The 18841-nt window shown below is 31.1% G+C and overlaps 2 protein-coding genes across 3 annotated transcripts in view; both read right to left on the bottom strand.

The window, feature by feature from the left end:
• LOC127715538 (membrane-associated guanylate kinase, WW and PDZ domain-containing protein 1-like) overlaps positions 1–8097 on the bottom strand; it is a 98559-nt gene extending 90462 nt beyond the window's left edge. For both annotated transcript variants that reach the window (XM_052221623.1, XM_052221624.1), the window contains exon 1: positions 7985–8097. The gene's annotated coding sequence lies outside the window, so the exon portion shown is untranslated. The remainder of the gene's footprint in view (positions 1–7984) is intronic.
• The window catches only part of LOC127715545 (uncharacterized), a 135771-nt gene extending 120039 nt beyond the window's left edge, over positions 1–15732 (bottom strand). The window contains exons 1-3 of the mRNA XM_052221634.1: positions 15613–15732; positions 14900–14978; positions 14493–14651 (exon numbers count right to left, since the gene is read on the bottom strand). Coding sequence (XP_052077594.1) covers positions 14493–14651; positions 14900–14978; positions 15613–15732 — 358 coding nt within the window. The remainder of the gene's footprint in view (positions 1–14492; positions 14652–14899; positions 14979–15612) is intronic.
• Between the last annotated feature and the right edge of the window lie 3109 nt (positions 15733–18841).

Below are 18841 nucleotides of genomic sequence, written 5' to 3'. Positions count from 1 at the left end.
ATGTGTCTACAAAATTTTCCAAGAAATTTCCACTTTCAATTGAAATTAGCTTCTTCATGGATACCCCGAGAGGGTTGATTTTATAATATGTTGTTCCTAGAGCCATTATCTACAAAAGGTTTCTCAGATTTTGGATAGAATATATAAATCAAATTTTACACCTAATCAAATAATCTTTACTTTTATGTGGTAAGGATGTTTACACTCATTACAGATTTATGAGAGAATGGAATACGATAGCGATAATTTGAGACACCCTTTTGTAGCTCCTGCTGTGTTGATTAAGATAACGTTAAAATTTCTTGTGTAGTTATAGAGATGTCAGAGCTAAATTCATTCAAGTGAACTGACCAAGATTTTGCCATTAATTGCATAATAATTGATTACATAATGATTGCATAACAAAAATATTGCATTCATTTAAAAGACTAATCTTTTATCTATCTATATATACCTTTTTTATTAATTTGTATGCAGTCATAAGAAAGTAACATCATTTTAAAGGTTGGAGATTGGAAGTAAAAAAAATTTTGTATTGTGCTACCTTAAAAGACAGTACTGATAAAATATCCATGTTATAGTGCAGTACCATATATGAAAACATATTCTCTAAAAAACAAAAAGCAAAATTTTGATAAAAAAAAATTGCGGTATTTAAACTGTTGCTAGACGTGCACTACTTATGTAGTTATGTTGTTAATGAGCATTTGGGGCTCTATCATTCATATAGAGTCAGGAACCTGTTGTTCAGTGGTTCTCGTTTGTTGATGCGGTTCATATGATAAGTGTTTCTCGTTTCTCGGTATTTATGTAGATTAGACCGTTGGTTTTCCTGTTTGCATGGTTTTACAATAGTCATTTTTGGGACCCTTCTATAGCTTGCTGTTCGGTGTGAGCCAATGCTCCGTGTTGAAGGCCGTACTTTGACCTATAATGGTTTACTTCTTACTAATTGTGACTTAGATGGAGAGTTGTCTCATTGGCACTCATACAATATCTTCTTATATCTATATGACTCTCATTTATAACTTCTGGTTATTCTTATTCACCAATCTGATTTGCTGCTGTTCTAAATTGTTCAATAAAAGTAATAATTAATTTGTAGTTGTCTTTACTTTAATCATTTTTGTCTTTTTCTAAGCAACATATGTGTTGCTATGCTCAATATGACCTTCGTTAAAAAAGAAAAAAAACTACGACTAAGCTATTCTATATCAAAGTTAAACCATTTATTAAAGCTAAAATGTTCTAATGTTGCTCCATTCATACTTAAGAGTGCAAAACAAAATCATTTTTGGCTGTTGTTATGTGTTTTCTATGCATTTATCAAACCGAAATTGAAGTCACTATTCATTTGTAACTTAAACCTATTCTGAAATAAACAAATATGTTTTTGGAATTATCCAATTTGCACAGATAAAGCAATCCCTATGTGATAATGTGGCTGTTTAATAAAAACCGTTGCTAGGCAACCTTCCTTTCACGGGAACATAAAAAAATCATTGTTTTTTTAAGTTTCTTTACAAAGTCCATCAATGATATAAATATAAACTTTTCTGGAGAGGGGGCCAAAAACGCCCCTTACCATACATTGTCCAAATATACTGTTATGAATCGCACTTAAAGGCAAAACTTCCGTAAAGAATCAATGAAACATCACTTGATAGATATTATAAAAATACCGGCAAATATTATTTTAACAATTTCTGCAGATATTTTGAACAATACTAGCAGATACGTTTAACAATACCTGCACAAATGATTACAATTTAATATCTATAAACAAATATATGAAATTTGTCGACACGGGTGTCAGGTTGATTCAACATTTAGCATTTAATTTATTATTGTATTTCAAATAAAAAAAATATATATGCATAATTTATCTCATTGGCAATAATACCACACATTTTTATTGTTATATGAAAATATGTACACTTATTCATTATGATGTGAACATTTAAAAAATATGCGTCAAAGTATGGTTTCGACCCGGAATCGATGGTGCACTGAACACGGAAAGTGCAAGGGGGCATGTGTTTCTGGACATGTGATCGAATCATCAATGTCTAAATGTGGCTGAACTTTTACAGATTTGGCAAACATAAAGTGTTTATCCAGAAAATGAATTAAGAAGGACATTCTAAATTAAAATACAAGTTGTTATATAAATATATTATCTTTCAGGTGCTGCCTTTCGACGCAAAATTCTACAAAAAAAATCATGTAAAATGTACAATATTGTCGTCAATAAAAACAAATCAAACTATGGAAATATGAACAATTTCTTAATAATATGTCAACGTTTTAATATCAGAATTCACTGGGTTTTACCAACTTTCTGATCGTGGCCCGGTGAGTGAAACACATACATGTACAATTCAATTCAATTCAATATTTTATTTACGTCTCACCTAATGCATACAATTGTACAATACAATCATATTATTTGAGAGTCGCTGACAGCCAGTAAAATTATTAATATAGGAGAAACTGGCTCCTTTTGTCTAACTATTTAATACTATGATTTTTGTATATTTTATATAACTACATGTAATATTGCGATAGAAAATTCCTTCTATGTGGTTAATCATGTGTCCTATAATGAACATCAAATGTATGTTTTTATCAACAAATCAACTTGTTAAATAATACGTAACTGTAATTATTAAAAATAGATTTGGAACAAAAAGTCTAAATTTAGAAATATTGCGTTTAACCTATGATTATAACACTTTCGTTTAAAGAAAAATAAAAAAAATGGAAAAAGAGATTTCAGGTATCTTTTGATTTCTGCGTTATTTCATCATCTTAAGTTCTCTATATTGCTCAGAGTAGTCCAGATTGCTATTGAAATATTTGTTTAATATCTAGTTTAAGATCAGAATTTTCCACTCATAATTCTAAAAACAAATTTAACAAATAGTCTATATTTAGTATTATTGCATTGAACTTATATTTAGAACAACGTCATAATAATTTGTACAAGATAAGTGTAATTGCCAATGTCAGAACTATCCACAAATGAAAGTCAAGGAGAAACAAATATGACACATAGCAAACAACGACAATCACTGAATTACAGGCTTGACTTCAGAAGAAGATTGAAATTGTCTCTTTATCGTAAAGTTTGGATCTTAATTAACCCTTGTCAACTTCTACATGTATCTTAATAGGAAGCAAGCTTTTTTGTATCTGTTGTTTCATTTATTTCAAGTCCATGGAAAAAAATGCTTTCACTAAATTTGAATCAATCTGTGAAAAGACATTATCTATCAAGCGGAACTTGAATTTAAAGACAGACACGAACTTATATTCACTCTTTTTCAAAATTCTGTTTCATAAGAATAAATGAAAAAGCACGGTTGATTCCTATACAAATCCGGCATTGTCGTCTATTAATTGCAAAACATATCCACCACAATATGTTGTCATTGAAATAATTAAACATGTTTACTGGACAGTATTTAGCCCCCCCACACTTTCTCGTGAATCTGTTTTCTTATTTGAGTTTGAAGAAACTTCACTTTAGAATATGAATTCAATATAGGATAACAATGTTCTCCTGTGTCACTTGAAACTTCCATGAATTTAATTGCAACATGATATTAGGACAATAAAAGCATCATGTAAAATCTACAAGCAACAATAACTCATATTATCGAAATTATCATTAAACGATGGTTTCTGTGCCAGATATGTCTTCTAGATGTCATTATTGTGTTAATGCGAATTTCCTTGTGGTGTGTTGGGTGGTAAAGGTTTTTTTTATATTTAAATAAGGGGGATGTGTTTATCTTGTATTGCTTCATGCATCTTTTATATGAGTGTTCGTTTCATTATAGGACAGTTACTCGAGTTTCCCTCTCTTTCTTTAAAAGCTGACAGTCGGGGCTTGTATGAATTCAAAGCATGTCTGAATCATGATTAAACTTTAAATATAAATGTTATAAGTGTCGATAATTTTGAATATTATGTATTTTGGACAGTAAATTATCATGCTATAAAGTTCTGCCGAAAACACGCCTTTATGATATACGTGTTGGCACCCATTTTGGGTTATGTAGTAAAATCCATCTTTGGTCCCATTCAGAATTTTCTTTTAAAGAAATAGCGCATCAACACTGTTTCAATTATAAATAAATCTTTCAATAATATTATTATTTTTTAAATCAAACGGTTATTCTTGCTATCCGAATTTGTATCCCCCTTTTTTGATTGTTCAATATACAAACTCTTACAATTTGCCAGATTTTTTTGTAAATTAAAAATAAAACTGTAAGTACTCATTTCGTCTCTATAGTATATTCACACAGAATTCGTTATAGTTTGTGACCACAATAGCCATTCAATTGTAATAAATGGTCCCTTCACTCAAATACTAATTACAGTTCTTTGACTAAGATGAATCCTATCATATTCAAATTTAAAACACCAATGTTTTAGGCAAAGTGATTTATGGAAGTGAAGTGTGGGGATATTTCATAATTTTCAATATTGAAACTCTACATCATATTTTAAGAGAATTTTGAAAGTGAAAACGTGTACTTCAAATTACATGGCGTATTTTAAATTGGGAAAAATCAAATGTTATTTACAGCTGTATTGTAAAATTATGAAATATTGGTGTAAATTGTTTAAAACTGACAATTGTATTCTGAAAAAAATGTAATGCAGAAATGCTGGAGGCTAGTTATGTAAAAAGTCGAATTAAAAACAATTTGAATTGCTGATGTAAAATAAGAGATGGGATGTATTAATTAACTATGGCTGAAGTAATGTATGGTTATGAAAGTTTTATAAGATATATTTACAGTCGAGTTAAACGGCGTGTTATTGATAGATTTATAAATGAAGCAATGTCATTTTTTTAAAGACTCTTATTCTCCATTCGTTTGATGTGTTTGAGCCATTTGATTAGGGACTTTCCGTTTTGAATTTTCTTCAGAGTTTGTTTTTTTTTGTTATTTTTCTTTTTAGATGTCATATGTACACACACATGTATGATAGTCATGGTTTGCAGTTTTATCTCAGTTCAAGTTCAATACTTTAAAGACGTCCATTACAGGCAGAATAATCTAATCAAGTTAAATTTTGTACAAATGATTAAAATGATTACAATGATTTGGTTACAATTATATTCATGAATGAAATGGGGGAAAAAGAAAATTGCATTATATATATATATATATATATATGTTTTGACATTGACAAATATAGTTATCCTAAAATAGAAAACTGAATCCCGAATACTGAATAAATATTGTTTTGCGTTAATTTTAGTTAAAACCATTTATTAGCAAGTATTGTTTACGTGCACATGACTTGAACATTGAAACTGTTGAACGATTGTATTACATTGTATTAAATTATATCATTATCCAAAATTGTTTTTAACAATTGTATCAATTGTATTGACGAATTACTAAATTGAACTATGCGATGTCCACTATGAGATATGTATTGTACTGTTACCGGTTAGCTGTATTGCTTTTGAAATAACACAGGACTATATTACATATACCTGTACAAAGCCTTACCAAGCTTAGTCGTAACTACATTCTGTAACTGTTAAAAAAAATGCATATACTGAAATCCATTCCATGTCTCTAAATCACATTAATTCTTTTTATAAATTAATCGCTAATTTTTCATTTAATTTTATTATACAACAAACAGTTTACATCTTCTAACATATCTCAGTTTTCAGAAATTGTAAAAGTTGCTAGATTTATCAATATCCTTAACAACTTGAAAGTACGCGGCATAAAATGATGACAGTTTCCTGAGAAAGGAATGACACAGTCTATGCATGTGACCTTTTCAAAATGTTTTTGTTATCAAAGTATCACAGGTATTTATGTTGTGTCATAGAACAAACTTATTCGTTCTGTGTATGTTTACTTGTTTTTGTTTATATGTCTTTTTGATCGAGTTAAGCTATTTCAATTGATATTTTACTGTGTGTCTTTTTATGTTGTAATGTTACACTAATTTTTCATGTTAGGGTAAAGGTTGGTGCCTGTTAAAACGTTAAAACCTGCTGTATTTGTATGCACCTGTCAGGAGCCTGTTATTCAGTGGTTGTCGTTTTTTGATGTGGTTCATAAGTGTTTCTCGTTTCTCGTTTTGTACATAGATTAGACCGTTTGTTTTTTACTGTTTGAATTGTTTTACACTAGTCTTTTTGGGTCCTTTATATCTTGTTGTTCGGTGTGAGCCAAGGCTCCGTGTTAAAGGCCGTACTTTGACCTATAATTATGTACCTTTTACACATTGTGACTTGGATGGAGATTTGTCTTATTAGCACTCATACCACATCTTCTTATTTCTATATACAACACATAAACTACATAGAATATACATAGAATAGCAGAAGGTAGTGTGAAACATATTATAACATGTCAGATCTTAATTTTTGTGCACGAAATATGAATTTACCCAAAATATATAGCTCTATAAGATTATTCGAACTCATTGATTTTATATATTCATATAAAGAAGATTTTCTCCAATAACTTGGTTTAATAAAATAAGATCTAAGACCTTGATAAGTGGGACATTTTAAAATGAAATGTATCTCATCCTCAGTGTCATCCTTACAAAAACTACAGAGTCTATTGATTCTGGAAATTGCAGAGAAACGTCAACATTCTATGGATAAATTATGACTACTTAGTCTTATTTTGGTAATACATGTCTTATAAATAACTTATATTGGTTTACATAAGTAACATAAATATTATCACACATTGAAAAGCAAACAGTAACTTTGTATTCGGCTAAATAGAAACAATGCAATAAATGTAAAACCCGACATCATTGAAAAGCAAACCGAAACTTGCATTCTGTTCAATAGAAAAAACGTTAGAAATGTACATGTACCACCTCGATAAAGAAGTTTATGTGTTCAAAGAATCATATATAAAATTAGAGATAAACTTTTAATCTATTAGTAGTTATAAACAAGGTTTACACATTTTTGTAATTCTTTAAATAGTTTTGTCATTATATGCATTTAGATATGTTTTAAGGCAAAATAATTAAAAAAAGTTTTAATAATATATATTATATTCGTGATTTTCAATTAATTTAATTTTTCTATTCCGAAAATTTCATATGAACTACAATTTTAATCTGAAAGAATTCAAATTACACAGGAAAATGTCGCAAATTCAACAAGAAGGGCGGATCAATGTAATTCAAGTTAAAGAAAATTTGGGACATAATATATTTATTATAAACGATATATATTAGTTATCCTCAACCTGTAATTATGTAAGCCAGACTCAAAGTCATATGCAATGTGTTACGTTTGATTCCCGTACACACAGTGAGTGGCGTATTCAAGGGAGTAAACCCCAATTTGATATGAAAATATATGATTTTTTAGCATAAAATTTATTTTCAGGAAATACATCCCCCTTTCAAAAAATCCTGGATCCACTTCTGACATATACATTGACATGTCAAAAACAACATATTTTGAATACTTAACTTTAATAGCGGAACTATGATATTTACGAAACAATAATATTTGACAAATGGCAGTAAAAAGGTAAATAAAACAAGGGGTCACCAGTACAATCAATTTATAGAATAAAACTATTAACACGCATCTATGTATGATTTTTTTTGTCTTTCTAGTTATCATATTTAAATGGTATAAATATTAGAGGTTAGTCCTTTAGAATTACAATATATTAATTTTAATTGTTCCCCAAATTTTGTTATCACATTGACGATCAATTTGCCCGACACAATGCAATGATTGCACGACGTTTGACCACAATCAGACTGATACAGTGATGACAAAACCGCACACTGACCCGTGTGGTCAATTAGTTGTCTTTCAAATTTTAAATGGAGGAAGTGTATAATAATTAACAATCTAATAGTTTTCAGTAACTTAACATGAAAAACAAAAACAGTATTTTGCGAATTAAAACCAAACATATCACTAAAAAGGAAGAAAGTGTCTTACCTGGCGGTAAGTTATTTCTATGGAGCGTTAATCACGAGGAAGTGTAGACTGTGTTTTGTTTCCAGACTTCTTAAATTTCAGTTATCACACTAGTGTTGTCTTCGTTGCACCAACTATGTGTGATACTTTTAAACGTACTTTTGTTCAACTGTTTAAATTCAAGGTTTCTTACGGTTTACTAGTCTTAACTGAATTATGATTTAGAACAATGTGTCCCTTACCGGTTCAGTTTAGTAGTTAATTTATTGTATTTCTATCTAAGTTTATAAAACCATCTTGAATTTATTTGGGGAACACGTTTGCTTAATTATGTAATTTAAAAAAAAACTCCTTAAGAAACCTCTTTTATATTTTATGACACATTATGTATTATTAACTCACCTGTTAAAATGAATGTTTACATGACCTCCGATAAGTTAAATAATTTAAATACATACATGTATCTTTAATTCTTATATAATTATTTCGTTTATCCTCTTTTCCGGTAATAATTAGTTGAAACTGTGCGATAGATTATAACTCTTACAGTAAAAGCAACAATTAACTAAGTTGTGAATTATTCATTATAAACAGCAAACTTATATGTTTTACTTCAGATTTGAGAAGTTTAATATACAAAATAACGAGCTTTGGTTCGACTCACCAAATTGCCTTTTTTCAGTGCTAAAATTTATTTTCAAAATGAATTATTACAATATGAGTTCTGTGTGAGTTAAATGGGCTCAGGCATGCAGGTAGCTTATAAATGGGTAAATTTGATTAGTGATCTTGCACTTCATAAAAAACTCAAAGCCATGTAAACTTGACTGCGCACCTTAACATTCAAAGATGTCAAAAGGTCTTGTAAAAATATATACATATAACTAATGAACACACTCATCTACTAACAAAACCTCCAAATCCTTTCAGAAGATGCCATTTGGATGAAAAATATTAAGTTCTTGAATCTTGAATCTTGAATCTTTCCCGGTCCCCTCGCTGTGCATCGTTTTAGTGACTGTTTTGTTCAATGGCAAGAACTTTCGAGCGATAAATTATGCACAGTTAAATGGGATTCTGGAAGTAAGTTTAATAAATATTGCGGATTAATATGGTTTTTATCTTGTAGTAATAAACTAATCAATGGTCCTCCCTTTGATGTTTTAGCTTTTCCTAACCTTTTTCGAGATACAGTCTCTCTAAGAAATCAGCCCAGTGCCCCACGTAACGATCATGACATCTTTTGTTTGTACGTTTTCAACTTTACCAATCAAAGTCGTAGGATGCTAAGACATAGGGATTACTATCCGGCGGCGGCGTAAACATATTTCTAGTATACATATGCTTTATGTTACGAAGGTTCCGACTGTATTATGTCCATTTTCCTTGAATTCATTACCATGGTTCAGCGACTGCTTAAAAAATGTATATTGTTTATGTCATGCGATAACTATATTAGGTATACGGGTTGCAAGGTTTACGTGTTGTTTTGACATGGTTCACCTGACCTCAACCTCGTTTAATTGATCAGTAATCAAGGTTTAAGTTATGTGATAAGGTCCGTTTCTCAAATACTATAAGCAGTAGGTCAACCATATTTGGCGTATGAAACAATCGTGAGGTGTACATGTCAATCTTGCAGGTTTCATCTGATCTTTACCTCATTTTCATGGCTCATTTGTTAATGTTTAGTTTTTGAGTTTTGGTTTGTTTTTGAAATAATATAAGCAGTAGGTCAACTATGTTTGGTATATAGAATCATTGCAAGGTCTACATGTCCGTCAGACATGGTTTACCTGATCTCGACCTCATTTCATTGATCAGTGATCGATGTTAAAGTCGTGTGATTATAAGCAATAGGTGACATATATTCGGTGTATAGAATGATTGTAAGTGTACATGATTGTCTGGCAAGAAATATATGCCATTGACTGCATTTTCATGGTTGATTGGCCAATGTTAAGTTTTTATAATTTGACCTGGTTTTTTTAAAATACTATAAGCAATATGTAGCCTATATTTGGTGTATAGAATTTTTGTAAGGTGTACATGTGTGTCTGGCAATAATCATATGTCATTGACTTCATTTTCATGGTTAATTGGTCAATGTTAAGATTTCCCGGTTAAGTCTGTTTCACAGATAGGACAAACAATAGGTCAATATAAAAAGAAGATGTGGTATGATTGCCAATGAGACAACTCTCCACAATAGACCAAATGACACAGAAGTTAACAACTATAGGTCACCGTACGGCCTTCTTTAATGAGCAAAGCCCATACCGCATAGTCGGCTATAAAAGGCCCCGAAATCACAAATGTTAAACAATTTAAACGAAAAAACTAACGGCCTAATTTATGTACAAAATAATGAACGAAAAACAAATATGTAACACAGCAACAAACGACAACCACTGAATTACAGGCACATACAGAATGTTTCGGGGTTAAACTATTTCGAAGGCGCCAACCCTCCTCCTAACCTTGGACAGTGGTGTAACAGTACAACATAAGAACAAACTATATAAATCAGTTGAAAATGGCTTACCTCATCAAAAAGATACAAATAGAAATACATCTAACAAAAACACAAAGTGGACGTTGACGGGTACTATATATATAGCTAGTACATCCCGACAACAAAAAGACACTAAGTACAGATCTATATTTGTTATACGGAATGATTGTAAAGTTTACATCTAGCTGGCACGTTCATCTGACCTTGATTTATTTTCATGGTTCATTTGTCAATAATAAGTTGTCATGGTTAAGTCTGTTTCTCAGATACTGTAAGCAATAGGTAATCTATATTTGGTGTATGGAGTGATAGTAAGGTGTATGTGTCTGTCTGGCAAGGTTCATCTGACCTTGACCTTATTGTCATGGTTGATAAGCTAACGTTACGTTTTTCTGTTTTATTCTGTTTTTTTTTAAATACTATAAGCAATAGGTGACCCACATTTGGTATATTAAATTATTGTAAGGTGTACGTGTCTGTCTTTCAAGATTCATATGTCCTTAACTTCATTTTCATGGTTCGTTTGTCAATGTTAGTTAAGTTTGTATGGTTTGGTCCTCTTCACATATATTATAAGAAATAAGTCGAATATATTATGGTGTATGGAATGATTGTAAGGTGTACATGTCTCTTTGGCAAGGCTCATCTGACCTTGACCAAATATTCAAGGTTCATTTGTCAATGGTCAGTTTTCCTGTATAAGTCTGTTTCTCAAATGCTATAAACAATAAGTCAACTATGCATGTTGCACCGAATAATTGTAAAGTGAACATGGCTGCCTGGCAGGTTCACCTGAACTTGACCTCATTTTCATGGTCAATTGGTCAATGTTAAGTTTTCTTGGTTTAGTCTGTTTCTCAGATACTATAAGCAATAAGTCAACTATATTTGTTGCACGGAATGATTGTAAGGTAGGCAGGTTCATCTTAGCTTGGTCTTATTTTCATGGTTCATTGGTAAATGTTACGTTTTTATGGTTTGGTCTCTTTATTGGATACAATAAGCAAAAAGTCCACTATAGTGGATGTATGGAATGACCATAAGGTGAACATGTCTGTCTAGTAGGGTTTATCTGGCCTTGATGTCATTGTCATGGATCATTGATAATGTAAAGTTTATGTGATACTTGTAATAAAACCTTTGATTTCACCTTTATTCTCAAGAATTTCAAAATATAATCAATAATGGTTAATAAAGCACACAAGACATTTAATTGTGCACTCTTTGATTTTCAGTTTGGATTTCGCATTTGGTTTCTTCTGTCCTCCTTTTTATAGACCTAACATTTATAGTTCCGTTAGTATCTTATATATCAATTTCCTTATTTTTAATGTGTTGTGCTCATAATACGGATATACAGAGTGCCACAGTCCTAATATGACAGATAGATGGGGACCCTCTTCCGTGGGAGTGACTAGTTTTGTTATACTAGTAACTGTAATCATCAATTTAGTGAACGTTATTCTCTTCTCACATTTCAGTTTTCTAAAATATTTGTTTTTGAATGACTCATAGACAAGGGAAAATCATGTAAAGAAGAGACGAAAAGTTGAGAGGAAGATTTTTTTTTATCTTTAACCACAAATTAAAATATATATATATATGGTTTCAACAGGGGACTTCCAATATCAATAGTTAGGTAATTGCAACACCACTTCTGATTAGACGACAAGAATACAAATTTGGCGGTCAACCAGCTACTGATTAATCAATATCTAAGGATATCCTAAAATCAAATTCTGGATGTCTTGAAATAATTGTAAAGCTCAATAGAAATTTAAGGATATCCTTAAATGGAATTATGAAGATCCTAAAATCAAATTATTGAGGACCTGGAATGTTTCAAGATGTCCACAACTACTTGTTTATAACCTGAAATCGAATTATGTAGGTCCTAAAATATAGGTCTTGATATATTTCAAGAGGTCCATAGTTATTTATGGAGTTCCTTAAATACGACAATTTTGACTCAATCCGCGCCTCATATGAAACAGCTTGCTTTCATATTTACACGAGTTCCACAACAGCATTTTGGTTTCAATATCTGACCCTGTGATACAATTTATAATTGAATTGATCCCTTGCAAGAAATCTTGAGTCACACATTAAGGGTTTTATTCGTAAAAAAACAAAAGATAATTATGTAAAACAAAAGTGTCGCTTTATTATCAATACTGACGTCATAGATAGTCCTTTCAAAATCCAACTTTAATCTGTGGTCTATTAACCTGAAATCAGACACAAATCTATTTAAAACAACATTTCTATCTAAATACAAAAAAATTACATGTATGTCTCTATTGATGACTTCACAACTGTTCACAATGAAGTGGAAAAAGATATAGGTTTTATACATGTTAATATAATCACAAGGTTATAATTTACTCTATTAAACACACATTTGAATTCGGTTTGTCATCTTTTTAGATCGTATAATGGTATCCATGAACTTTTTTACAGACCTGTAAATGTGAACTGCTCGTTGTTATTATTAAATTTATTATATTTATTATATTCACTCTGTCTTTTCTTACAGTCTTGTTCCAGAAAGCTATTAGTTAAAGAACAAACTAATTCAAAGAGTAAGTTTACATCTTCCATTGGATGCTATTTGCTTTATTAAATTTATGTAAGACTACCAAATACGATGGTAGAATACACTTACAAATTGTTGAAATCTTTGAGAGAAATTTCTTTTCATGCAATTACTTACAACTTTATAACTTGGTTTGCAATAGTTTGTGAATTCAGCTGGTCTTTACATAGTAATAGCATAGCCAATTCAGCTGGTCTATTACACAATAATATCATAACGTACATGTATACGAAGAGTAGTTGATTATTTGCCAGGGAGGTACAACCATTATATACAAAATTAATGAACTAGTTACAGACAAATGTATTATTTGAATAATGCCAATACCTAAGTACTATAGCTACTGTGTAAGTGGTATTCTGACGAATAGTCAACCAGTAGCAGTACAGACAAGTAATAGTTAAAAAAAATCCATTCAAGATTGTTGTTTTCTGAGAATTTCTTTTCAAACGTTAATTGAGAATGGGTTTCCTAAGAAGAAGTTTTGAAAATAAATGAAATTTTATACTGAAATTAAACAATTGTAAATTTTGAGACAGAAAAGAATTACGAGCTCTCAAAGGCGTCATGTACTTACATTAATGACAGTTCCTGGTGTACGACATATTTTTGGAACAGCAAACACTGACATATCTTTTATTCCTTGTTTGACATCGTATATTCCAACCGATTCCATTGTTTGCACTGTAATGTTAAGTATTTTTAATAAATACTTTCATAGAATAATTTATTATTTATACCATTTTTTTCTTTTCAGCATATTTGGATTATTTAACAATATTTTATTGACTTCATTGTTGAAGACCTCACAAAAGCTTCAAGATGAGGAACAGCATTAATAAGGTCACGGTTTTGATAATATGTGTTTTGTTGGTTGTTTTCATAAGACTTTTGTTCCATGTATATTTACCCAAAATTCACCTTTTTGAATTGCAAACTTTCAATGATCACAGCAAACTAATTTCCAGTTTTCCAGTTTTGCATCATTTACTTATTGCACATTTTTGTGTGAATTTGAACGCTTAACGTAGCGCCAAAAGTTAACTCCCTTGAAACTGTATCGAATCCCATTTAAAGAATTAAGCAAGAAAATGCGTATCATATATGATAAAGCATAATATTTTTAACATCAGTTTTATAACTTTTGAATATACATGTAACTGTTTAAATTCCCCACTCCAATACCCCAAGAAAATCTTTGGATTTGAAATTGGAGATTTGATGAAATTATTTTCATATAAATGATTAGCATTTGGAATTTACATCTTATATTTTTTCTATATATAAAGTCTGTTACATGTATATGATGTACCTATCACAATTGATCGGAGATCCTTAAGCTCATTGCTTATTTTGAGATGAAGTGAGGAAATTTACGTACGTTAAGGACATGTTCAAGTTTTAACGAATAAACTTACTTCCATTGATATTAGCAGTGACCTGGTATAGAACAGGGATACAGTCATCATCTGTAATAGTTAAATAACCGTCTCCAATACTGCCAAACGGTATCTTAAAGATTGTTCCTGGTGTATGGTCTGACCCAACCGTCGTCTTCATAACAACAGTTGCATTATCTAAAATGATACTGATATCTTTAGTTTTAATTCTCAACTCAGACAATTGTTTAATATTTTATCAAAATCAACCGTAGATATGTTGTGTACTTGGTAAATGTACTTGGTAAACATATACTACGCATTACTTAAAACGAAGAGTGATTAGCAGTCACCAAATTAAATCTACATATAAACTGAATAGATGTAAATGCATGTCAGGATTTTCGATTCTGTATGTAATCAGTATATCCTATTTAAATACGTACTTGGAACACAGTTGAATGTAAATGGACCTTGCATTGCTGATTTTGTGCACATCCCTTTCTCGACAACATACTGCATCTTCTGGAAAAAGTCAAAGAATTGTTAAATAAATGACAAGTTTTATAATTTTCCATTCATTAGAACTATTAAACTTAAGATGAACTGATTTTGTGTCATGGATGGATATACCATCTCCTTTGCTTTCCTATTATATGCTTTATGTAAAATGTGCGGACTAATATATCCGCATTCATTTTTTTTGCAATTATTTATAACAAAATATCATTTGTTCATTAAAATAGCACAGATTGTTTAAAACCTTTAGATAGTATTTGTGGTGAATGCGTGGTAAACATATGCTTTTGCTTTAGCTTAGTCTTGTTTTTGTGAAATGTTATCTATGGTTTGTCGTATCGAAAAAAGTTTCGAGAATCAACTTTTGAATGATAGGAAGAAAATAGAAATCTGATCAAAATGAATGTCCCTTTTTGCATCATACGTTAACACTTGAATTTGTTTGATTTATATGTATTATCATAAATAGATATTATGTTGAATTTAAAAGCTAATAACAATGTGTTTTAGTTTAGGCTTAAATGTAATACAGAATCGAACAGTGCTGAAACGAAAGTTTTGTAGCTATTCAACGTCATGTGTATTGTATATAAATATAGAACTTGACGATCAAAAACATATGCTGGAATATATAACTTACATGGCCGTAGTCTTGTAACACAAACATCTCTGATGTATGTTTACTAGCTCCTACAATACCAGTGGTTACTGTCATATTCAGAGCAATCTTCTCACCAGTTGTATCAGCAGATACATTCATGAAACCCTACCAAAATATAAATTTTCAAAATGATGCTCGTTTTGTATGCAAGATTTACCATGATCCCGAAGTGATCATAAATGGTACCAATTGTAGAATGATCAATTTGGCTCTACATAGTATAGCTCTGAAAACCCTCAACAACGGTTTTCGTTTTTTTCTGTATTTTTCTTAAAGCATAACAAAGAGCATAGGAATTTTCGAAAATTTAAATATGTAATTACCGAAAAGTATGACGACAAGACTTAGTATCACAAATATGCAAAATTCACTGGTTATACAACGACATAACCTCCGGTAGCTCACCAGATAGTATTAATCTCATACTAGTATATTTTTTTCAACCATTAATAATTCGGTACTGACATGATTTATAACAAACCTTTCTTAAATTGTCCATTTACATAGATTTAGAAATTATTTAGAAACGAAGGTTTCAACTCTCTTACGGAAAATTGGCCTCAGTAGGATTTGCCATTATTCTTATGTCCATTTTGGTCATGTAGCAGTTCTTAAACATCCTTAACGTTCAAATGTTCGGTTTTGAGCATTCATGATGAAGATAAATCCGGAAAAACGCATCGGACGCATGAAAGTTATAAATTGTTGTTTTCATCTTTTCACGTTTACATTACTAGTAATCAAGCAATAATTAATCGAATAAAGTCTGCATATAGTGCAGATTAGATATTTCGTAAATATCAATAAAGTCATTTACTTTGATAGAAGAACAAAATGTTCAGTAAAACTTTCGATAAATATGTCTTAATCAGGTAATATCAATGATTTTCATATTGTACCTGTGATACTCTAACTGTCCCATTCATAACTGTTCCAACATGAAAACCCTCAGAGCCTTCCCATTGAGCTGGTAAACAACAGTTTGACACTACCATTGGAAGCAGTGCTACCAAACCCAGCATGATCAACAGATTCATCATATTTGTCTTGCTTTATTAAACGTACTGCTTCTTTAACTTTTCTATTTCATTTAATCAGTTGCAGCATACTAGTATTTATATCCAAATCTTATCTGTAGTCACAAGATTCGATTATTGCGAAATTGGTTCATTTTGATACGAAATTTATGTGTATCTAAGTATAAGCAATATAAGGGGTAAAAGATTTTTTTTTAAATCTTAAAACGGTCAAGGTAGTAAGTACTCGGTCACGTTCAATGATAAAAACATCCTGTGATAATAAGTATTTTGAAATACGAATGCATTATGCCGATGGTTATTATTACGATAAACCTTGTTATTGCATTCCCCAAAGATATTCTTCTGTAATGCCTTTATTGGTTTTGAATCTCGTAACGGAACTAAGATGACGAAATGACGACATGACGGCATGGAATGGGATATCCGATTTAAGTGTCCAGAGAAAATAAAGAAGTGTGTAGATTAATACAAAACATTCAAAACTCTCCTATAGACTTAATATAAGCTTCCATGGTTCAAGTATACATAGCTGAAGGACGCCTCCGGGTGCGGGAATTTCTCGCTGCATTGAAGACCTGTTGGTGGCCTTCTGCTGTTGTCTGTTCTGTGGTCGGGTTGTTGTCTCTTTGACACATTCCCCATTTCCATTCTCAATTTTATAGTACTTTTAAATGTTACTGCTATGACTGCATTTAACTTATAATACCGCGTAAATTGTCTTCCTCGAGTAAGGGCATCGTTTGTCAGCTCCTCGCCCGGTTAAATCGATGACTGTTCTGCCTCTCTGCCAGGTTTCTCTAGTGGCATACCGGAAACAGAGGAAAGACTAGTCGGCTATGAGTCAGGATTTGAATTGTGTCCGGTTGAGGAATATTTATTTTCCAGCTGACTGTTACCTAGTAAGCTTACGGTTTTAGTTTTGTACAAAGTAGGCTCATTTATTTTACTTTTATCTACTACACTAGTATAAAAAAATATTAAGGCCAGTCCGAAGAAATTTTTTTGCTTGGAAATTGTACATTTCCTTTAGAGGATCTTTGCTTAGTGTTGAAAGTAAAAAATTGAATTATTAACAATCAGCAAGTTGATCATTTCTCCTTTCATGTATGAGATTTATCAATAAATCAAATATAAAGACTTTCATTACTTTCAACATACTACAAGTAGAGAATTATTAACGTTAAATGATGTTATTTTTTTTGTTTTTGTTTTGCCTTTTGGTATTTCAAGTTATATAAGTTAATGCCAACACCACACTCAGAAGTTTTGCGACATAGGAAAAACACGCGTAATGGTGAATTTATGACATAGTTCGTGCATAGCCTCCATTATAAAAGTCGAATCAGTCTAGCGTATTGTTGATAAGAATTGATTTTTTTTCTACAGATGAAAACCTTCCAAAAATGTATCAACTGATGAAATATACGGTTACCATATGGTGTGACATTCGTAAAGTAAAGTTAAAGAATCTTCTATTTTGTTCTATTTTTCACAGTAAAACGAAGTACTACTTTTAATACCTCACAAGGTTTCTCAATATAATTATATATATATATATATATGTTACAGGCATTTTCTAAATTTAGGGATTTTCTAAAATGCTACGATTCAGGCATTTTATAAAAATCTGGATTTTTTTTTATTGACATATGCACAAAAACTGAGCATTTGAAAGTACCAAACAAATTAACAGAGCAGATTCATCTATGATAATTACCAATTTTTTTTTTTGGGGGGGGGGTCATCCTGCTTTTTTTTTTTTACTCAAAACTCCTGTCCTGCCTTTTTTCAAATTTCATCCTAGCCCTCATAAAAATCAGATGGTAGCTCCCTTAGGTTGACTGACAACTTTTTGCTTAGAGCATTTGACAAACTGAAGAAGATATATGCATGTCGGGTGATGCATCCATAGCAGGAGACGCTTACCCTGTCGATGCACCTCTACTTGTCGTCTCTTCTTGGTCAAATTTCGATATTTTAATTACTGTTAAGTACTGTTGCATTACTTCATCAGATCGTAAAGAACATTTACAAAAATATATACAATTATAATTGTCCTGAAACAAGAAACTTGTGGGGGGGGGGGGGGGGGGGGGGGGGGGGGGGGCTTGGATGAAAAATTTTATTTTGTCCTGCATTTTTTTTAAGTTGTAATCTTATTTTTCACT

This window comes from Mytilus californianus, unplaced genomic scaffold (assembly GCF_021869535.1).
Source record: "Mytilus californianus isolate M0D057914Y unplaced genomic scaffold, xbMytCali1.0.p SCAF_9, whole genome shotgun sequence".
Taxonomy (NCBI): Eukaryota; Metazoa; Mollusca; class Bivalvia; order Mytilida; family Mytilidae; genus Mytilus; species Mytilus californianus.
Note: the sequence above shows the minus strand (reverse complement) of the source record. Positions and strands in the feature narration are given on the sequence as shown.